The 8,534-nt window shown below is 41.8% G+C and overlaps 1 protein-coding gene across 6 annotated transcripts in view; it reads left to right on the forward strand.

Moving 5' to 3' along the window:
• Nucleotides 1-371: 371 nt before the first annotated feature.
• Nucleotides 372-8,534, forward strand: part of LOC112252231 (basigin) — a 9,937-nt gene continuing 1,774 nt past the window's right edge. Inside the window, exons 1-7 of one of the 6 annotated variants that reach the window (XM_024423290.2) lie at nt 423-453; nt 1,243-1,458; nt 3,291-3,431; nt 7,201-7,369; nt 7,605-7,693; nt 7,886-8,022; nt 8,318-8,534. The exon at nt 8,318-8,534 is cut by the window's right edge and continues 57 nt beyond it. In XM_024423290.2, the coding sequence (XP_024279058.1) occupies nt 1,395-1,458; nt 3,291-3,431; nt 7,201-7,369; nt 7,605-7,693; nt 7,886-8,022; nt 8,318-8,534 (817 nt within the window). In that variant the 5' untranslated portion in view covers nt 423-453; nt 1,243-1,394. Of the gene's footprint in view, nt 454-626; nt 1,459-3,290; nt 3,432-4,567; nt 4,685-5,557; nt 5,957-7,200; nt 7,370-7,604; nt 7,694-7,885; nt 8,023-8,317 lie in introns of those variants that run through there. The other 5 variants (XM_024423291.2, XM_024423293.2, XM_042323071.1 and 2 more) reach the window with 5 other exon arrangements.

An 8,534-nucleotide genomic window follows, 5' to 3' on the forward strand; every position in this document is an offset into this window, starting at 1 on the left:
AATCGGGGGAAGGCTTTGAGGATCCTGATGAAAGTGGAGTTGGTGAGCAGAAGTTGTTCCACATGTAAAAACTACCCGATATGCTGCTTCTCCTGTCTCAGTACAATCTGCTCACAGATGCGTATCACATCATTGGTTGAGCTACAAGTTCCTCCTCACCCTATCCATCACTCAGGTGGCTTGTGAGATGACCTTCTCCACCCTGAAATTTGTGAAGAACCGCCTAAGAACCTCCCTCAACTCAAGAGAACCTTTAAGCGTTTCTTTTGATGGCAACAGTGAATGAGATTCTTACGGGACTTGACAAAGATGACGTCATTGACAAGATGGCAGAGAGCAGTGAGTTACTGCGCCCCCTACTGGTTTACTAGTGGTAATTACTTACTGGTTACTCTGAAGTAGCTATGCTATGACTCTTCCATAACAGGCTGGAAGGGTGAAAGACAATTTGCTGTGAGTTAAAGCTTTTGTGCAAAGGCATGTTTTTTGGACTTTCGTATTATACTTGCAGTTATGTAGCCAATGTTCAATTTCATTGACTCAGTGTATAGATGTGTTTATTTTTGTGCTGTTTGCTTTATGCACACCAGTGAGTGAACATTGTAATATACATTGGTTTTAAGATAAGTGTATTATACTTACTTACATTGTTGTAGCTTATGTTCAAGTTCAGTGAATGTGTGCGTGAAGTTTTTTATACCTTTGATATGCTTGATGCTTGAATATAAGGATAATAATTTGAACATTTGAGCTATCTCATTATCTTTAAAAAAAAGTTTTAAAAAAGTGTAGGCTAATTGTTTTGTCTAGCCTTGTACATTTGTATGTGCTATGATTGGTGTATTCTTAGTGAGTTGTTGAGGGTGCACGCAAAGCATACTCAGTGTTCAGATAGGCTACTTGTTTGTCAGTCCCAAATGTTTGTGTTTTGTAATGTGGATAACTTTCTTCTCAGATGAACATAGTTGCCAAATGTATAACTAGTTTGGTACCCATTACATCAACACATAAGGGTTAGCCTACAAAATTAGCGGTCTGTTGGTTTGGGTGGCCTGGGATGGAGTCACATTTCCGGCTTGAATTATTGTTTCAGTTCGCCCGTGATCAGAGGGCTTGAGTTAATGCCGAAAACACAATTTCAGTTAAAGGAATTCAGTTGTACAACTGACTAGGTATCTCCCTTTCTGCTTTCGCCTGTTCACGTCGAACTGAGTCTTTTTTTAAATGTTTATTTCCGCACAGAGCGTGACGTGCAAGGACCTGCTAGTTCACGACGTGAGGAACAACTAGAGGACGACGACTAACTCGTCGATGGTGTAGCAAGGGAGTCGAGATAAGATCAAATATTTGAAAAATAGTGTAATTGACAGTATATCTGTGACAGACTAAAAAAAATGAAAGTGCTGTGGGGTTTAAGTGCCCTCCTATTGTGCTTGAACCGAGCCAATGCCCAGACAGGTAAGATATTTAACGTTAGCTAGGTAACGTTAACGTTACTGTATAGAGGGTGCGAACTGGCTTAACGTTAGCGGTTTTCAATTGTTGATTTAACGTTACAGTTCAACGCCATGTGTTTTCCAAACAGTCTACCTAAAACAAAATCAATCGCTATAACGTTAAATGTAGAAAAAAAGCAAAGTAGCTAACGTTAGGTACCTAGGAAGCATAAGAGTAAGAAGGGGTCACAACGTTCCAGGCACAGAACATGATTGATTGATCATTTTACTTGTTTTAGCCTGGCAACGTTAACTATGTAAATAAGATATAGTTCTGACAAAGATATTCATACTATATTAGTTATACAAAGTAGCTAGTGAATATATACACATGTAACGTTAGTGATACCTAAAAACCAGTGACTTGTAGGTAACGCTAGCTAACTGAAATAGTTGGCTAACGTTTCATTTTGAAAGTAGCTAACTGTTAAGTATTATTAGATGTCTATTTGTCTCGTTTGTCAGAACTAAAATCAGTGACGTGTAGGTCTCATTTTAAAAAGGCAAGTGTCAATATTTAGTTACCACTAGTATTTACCAGCTAGCTTGCAAGTTTTTGACTAGATCCCCCACCATGACCACCACCAGCCAATGGAGTTGCCTTTGTTAAGTTCTTCATAAACCAGACAATGTTTTGTTGAGTGTGTAAATGAGCAGACTAACCAGTTGTCTACCAATGCTGTAATCTTTCATGTTTGAAGTCTCAGCTAGTTTTTTGCGAGTCAAAGCTCTGCCTGTGCTTCTGGCTTGTTAGCTGCGAGCTTTTAATTAAACTGTTGTAGACCAGTTTGCCAACTTGAGTCATTGGAGGTTAGCTGCTGTGTCATAGATGTCCAGTTTAGAGGATGGAAGAAAGTAAGATGATGTTTTACCTCCATATGTCAACCTTTCAATGGAGATAAATAACACAATTATTTAAATGTGGTACAACATAGTGGTGTAATAATGTTATGATGTACTGTTTTATATTTATTTTTAAATGTAATTGCTTTAATGTGTTTGGACCCCAGGAATATGGGGATCCCTAATAAATACAAATACCACATACCAGATATCTCAATTAAATTCACAACAAATATTATATTTGTATGGTTACAATACCAATGTATTTACATGTATTATATAAAACGTTTCAAACAAGCAAGAACCCTTGTGTTTGCAAGCTTGTTTTTAGCAGAGGCTGCAAGAAAATTAAATTGCCTTAACACAATGAGTCCCACTGTAACACCAGCACTTTTTGGACTTCTAAATCCCTTTAAACATTGTGTGTTTGCTACAGACTTTTGAGTTGTACCATTGTATTTGTCTAGTTCTTCTGCATCTGTAGATACGGTAGATTAGTCTGTGTGATTCACGGGGGCTGGGCAAGAGCAACGTTTGTGACAACGGGCCGGAATAGTTTGAGCTACAAACTCTGTTCACAAGCTACAGAAGTTGTTAGACGTTAACCCTCATTTAGCTATTTGATTTTGGATTTTAAGATCCCTTCAGGTATAAAAATATATATATATTTTTTAACTATTTGATGGAACATTGAAATAGCCTTATTGCTAATAGCCATATTGCTATTAGCCTATTGAAACACATTCAATAACAGATTCATACATGGAAAACAGTCCCCCCCAAAAAAAAAAAAAAAAAAAAAAAATCTATAGGAAGTTTGTTTTGATGTATTTCTCATATCTGAGAGATATAAGAAAAATCACAGAACTTTTTATTTTCTACACATTTTACCCATTTATTTTGGCACTAATCTACTTACATGTATATTTCCTTTTTTAATATCTTTTTAAGAACCTGTACCGGACTACCTTCAGGAGAGTTTTGTGGGCGTCGTAGAGCAAAACAACCGACGTACACTATATGTACACATTTATTTGGACATTCCTTCAAATGACTGGATTCGGCTATTTCAGCCACACCTGTTGCTGACAGGTATATAAAATTGAGCACACAGCCATGCAATCGACATAAACAAACATTGTTCGTGGAATGGCCTTACTAAGAGCTCAGTGACTTTCAACGTGGCACCGTCATAGGATGCCACCTTTCTTTCATATTTCTGCCCTGCTAGAGCTGCCCCGGCCAACTGTAAGGGCTGTTATTTTGAAGTAGAAATGTCTAGGAGCAACAACGGCTCAGCTGCAAAGTGGATGCCACACAAGCGCACACGACTGGACCGCCGAGTGCTGAAGTATGTAAAAATCGTATGTCCTCGGCTGCAACACTCACCATGGAGTTCCGAACTGCCTCTGGAAGCAACGTCAGCACAATAACTGTTTGTCGGGAACTTCATGAGTGGGTTTTCATAGCCGAGGATCCGCACACAAGCCTAAGATCACCATGTGCAATGCCAAGCGTCGGATGGAGTGGTGTAAAGCTCACCGCCATTGGACTCTGGAGCAGTGGAAACGCCTTCTCTGGGGTGATGAATCACACTTCACCATCTGCCAGAAGAGCACTACCTGCCCGAATGCATTGTGCCAACTGTAAAGTTTGTTGGAGGAGGAATAATGGTCTGGGGCTGTTTTTCATGGTTCAGGCTAGACCCCTTAGTTCCAGTGAAGGGAAATCTTAATGCTACAGCATACAATGACATTCTAGATTAATTCTGTGCTTCCAACTTTGTGGCAACAGTTTGGGGAAGGACCTTTCCTGTTTCAGCATGAAAATGCCCCCATGCACAAAGCGAGGTCCATACAGAAATGATTTGTCGAGATCGGTGTGGAAGAACTTGATTGCACAGAGCCCTGACCTCAACTCCATCAAACACCTTTGGGATGAATTGGAACGCAGACTGTGAGCCGGGCCTAATCACCCAAAACATCAGTGCCCGATCTCACTAATGCTCTTGTGGCTGAATGGAAGCAAGTCCCCGCAGCAATGTTCCAACTTCTAATGGAAAACCTTCCCAGAAGAGTGGAGGCTGTTATAGCAGTAAGGAGGGGACCAACTCCATATTAATTCCCATGATTTTGGAATGAGATGTTCGACAAGCAGGTGTCCACATAACTTTTGGTAATGTAGTGTACGTGAGATACTCACCTTTCCTTAGGGGAGGTTATATTAGTGTTTAGCCCAAACTGTTCAGACGCTACATACAGAAATTGGCAGATCGGCGGTACTGACTACAGACGAGTCGCGTGACGATGGTGGGGGACGTAGAGCAAAATCACCGACATGTTCATGTGAGTCACGTTTCCATAGAGTGGACATGGTTTGTTCGGACACTACAAACGTTTTCATAAGCAGACCGATTGCATTCTGGAGAGCTGAGCGCTTGCATTCTGGAGAGAGATGTGCCTATAGGTTATCTTCACAACACATCCCTTCCCTTGTCTCTTTTCTAAAATTATACTCTATCTTCACACATTATAGATGCTTTTTCACCGACAGCCGCAACTCAATAATCAGCTAGGCCTTTTTCCACTGGCACTGCCTATGAAAGACTTCCTCATATGCCATTTCTCTCCTGTTCTATTGGTTTTCATATCAACTTTATTTCATTGTCCAGAAGCCAAAGGCACAACACTTCATATTAGCAACCCATCCTAGTTGTTGTCTTTAGTTTCCCCCTCTAAGTTTGTAACTGAGGTTTTCCTCTCTGTCATATACCGCTCGCATCAGTTGCTCTGTTTAGAATGGTGTTTTCTTGCTAATTGCATTTTGGCAAGTGTTTGAAAATTTCATTTTATTGACTTCTTCATTACAGGAGTTGCATGTTCTGTTAAAGCGGCATATGTAATATTTTGGGCAACCTGACCAAAATCACATAGAAATTTCAGTTATACACTTAACAAAAATATAAACTCAACATGTAAAGTGTTGGTCCCATATTTCATGTGCTGAAATAAAAGATTCCAGAAGTGTTTCGAAGCACGAAAAGTTGCTCTCAAAATTTGTGCACCAATTTGTTTGCATCAATTTGGCATGAAATCATTTGGTTAAAATGATGCTCAAACTCTTCCTTCTCTTATTCATGTGTCCTATTAACCTCTTCTGTTTCTTTCTTTCTGCCTTACTATCATCTTGTTGAATTGACTGATGTGCTCACACCAATCCCAACCTAATCCATCAATATAATACTCAAATCAATCCACCCCTCCCCCATAATGGCCTGTTCAGCCGGCTTTATCAAGTCGTCCCTGTTCCAGATGAAGCAGATAGAGGACAGTGCAGAGCTGCTCTGTGAGGTGACGGGGAACCCGATCCCCGAGGTGCAGTGGTGGTTCATAGAGGGCGAGGAGCACGAGACCATGACCCAGCTGTTTTATGGGGTGCGGGAGGACCGTGTCGGCCTCAACGCCACCTACATCCAGCTTCATTCACCTCTTAAACCTCACGCTCAATGACAGGCACGTAAGAGTGCCGCGCTAACAACGATCCTGACCGCAACGAGCTGAAGAAGGCACCCAAAGTCAAGTGGATCCCCTCACAGGCTAACGTTATAGTGTTTGAATGTGAGTGCTGGTGGTGGGAGGCCCTGTGTACAGCCAGGCAGTGTCTCCCTGTAGAGAGAACAGAGAGTGGTCCAGCTCCTGTCCCACACCCTCTCCTGCCCTCTGCCCTGTCTCACCCCTACTCCCCTCACTGAGCTCCTGTCATGCATGGCCAAGCCTCTCTCCTTAGACGCGTCCTACCTGCCGTAGCACTACCCTCAATCTGATGCCTCTTTCCTAGGCCAATGTCAAAGCTTAGGGAATTGTTTAAATTAATGAATTAGCTAAATATTTTTCATATGGATAATACTGGTTAGAAGGTCTGAAACCTGCAAATGGCTGCATCATAAAAAAATGTTTTTCTCTATTTTGCTGTTCTGTCCAAGGATTAGAATGTGTAATAATTGATACAAACATTGGTACTCTCCTGTGTTGTTTACACTCTTTAGACCTGTTCTTTAGGAGTACTACATTATCTACAGAAGACTCCAACCCAGCTTTGTAATGCTTCTCAGCCATAGGCCATCTTTCTGCCTTGTGGTCCAGTATTATTTGACACAAGTTGTTCATTTCACTACCCTAAACCAAACCAAAATATCCTCTTGTTCCTCTTCTCTGTCAGTGGAACACCAACCTGCCATACCTCACCTTGCTGGTTGCTTCTTCTGCTTGTGTTGATTTACAAGCATGGTCTCCTAGATTAACTTCCCAGTCTAACTCCTCTTCTCTCCCATCTTGAACTCTTGGTTCAGACCGAGCTCTCCATTTAGGTGTCTTCCCATGTGTGATCTGCCCCCTTCTTGGAAAGCTCTGCGCTGCCATTTTATATTGTGTTGTTTTTGGCATGAAATGTGATAGTTGATGAAAGTAATACCATTTGATCAGCTAGGCTAGACCTTATCAGTTTTTTTCTACGAAGTTTAGGCTAAAGGATAGTAAAGCAATGTCGAGTCCTGGACAGTGTCTCCTTGAGGTTTGTGGCTCCTCAACATGTTGGTATCAAGACAATCTCCAATAGATTGCCATTTGTCTAGTAAACCCTATAAATTCCGCTAGCCTAAATAACCACAGATGTATCTAGTGCCTTGTTAGTTACCCTCAACTATTTTAGCAATGTCCTGTACTAGAAAAGACACAATAATTTGTTACACTTGGCCTTTCCTCATGGTACTATGGTAAACTATAATGGTCAGTGTATAGGCCTACTTGATGTGTTTATATCAAAGGATGGCTTTTTAATATATTCACTTTATGTGCGTCTACAGATCCCTTAATTGAAGCTGAACCTATGGAGGTATACAACCAGACCTCTGCTGTCCTCTCATGCAAACTGACCGACCCCCCGTCCACAGTCAAAGGCCACTACTGGATGAGGAACGGCAAAGTGATCGAGTCATCCAAGCATAACTTGCCAACTCTCTACACCGAGCACACGTAAGTTCCAGGAAGGCAGGGTGCATTGGCATGTTTTATCTGCATGTTTGATCCACCAGATGGACTTGACTCGATTTACCTGCCACTGAAGCTCAGCCTTGTTGGGGCAGCATCTTTTGCAAAGTGACTTCATGACTGGGATGTGTTAGAAGCCATTGTTTAAGCGAAGTCTGTTGTAGTATGTCTGTGTTTCTCATCTTTAGGGGTTACCTTTAGTTTTTGTTTTTTCCATTAGCTTGGCTAAAATCGATTCCCATTCCGGTGGATTGTATGAGTGCGTCTTCCTTTCTGAGCCCGAGGTGAAAACAACCATTGAAGTCAAAAGTAAGTAATCCTTTTAAGTTTCTTCTACTGACATCTTCTGCCAGTTAATTTTAGCGCACTTTGAGTATCTGAAGGCTGCAATAGGCCTCTCTAACCAATTGGTTTAGAAAACTGCAGATGCTGGTGTTTTGGATAAATAGTGCATATCGGCTATCATCCCATAAATACCTGCCTCCCTGTGTTTGTCAATAGCTGCTCCACTTGTCTCTGCCTACAAACGCTCTGAGCATGGTAACGAGAAGGACAAGGGTGTGCTGGTGTGTGTTAGTTATGGATACCCACTGCCCACTGACTGGAAGTGGTACAAACTGGAGGGAGAAGATAAGACGGTATGCTTTAGCAAACTTTACATCATTGATACACATTATGCTTAGCAAAATTGGTTTCACTGAGCTGGAATAAACCCTGCTGCTGGACTAAACTGAGTGATTGAACTCAGTTTCAACCATGCTGCAGTTATTTTCCAATTTTAGGAATCATTGACTTAAATCAGTATCTTGATTGAAGCCACAGTAATTCCACACGTAGTAGTACTTGCCAAAGGGGTCTGCCCTAGAAAATAGAACATTTTTGAAATCTGGAAATTGGTGTTGAATGACTTTACTCCCTGTCTGGCATTCTCAGGCCATCACCAACGGTACCGACAGGTATGAGATCAAGAGCACCCCCAACAGGACCACCCTGACCATTGACAACCTGGACATCGCCATGGACATAGGCGACTACATTTGCGACGGCACGAGCGAGTTCGGCTCGACCTCCAACAAGGTCCACCTGCGCGTCCGCAGCCGGCTGGCCGCCCTCTGGCCCTTCCTGGGCATAGTGGCTGAGGTCATCATCC

This window comes from Oncorhynchus tshawytscha, linkage group LG06 (assembly GCF_018296145.1).
Source record: "Oncorhynchus tshawytscha isolate Ot180627B linkage group LG06, Otsh_v2.0, whole genome shotgun sequence".
Lineage (NCBI taxonomy): Eukaryota > Metazoa > Chordata > Actinopteri > Salmoniformes > Salmonidae > Oncorhynchus > Oncorhynchus tshawytscha.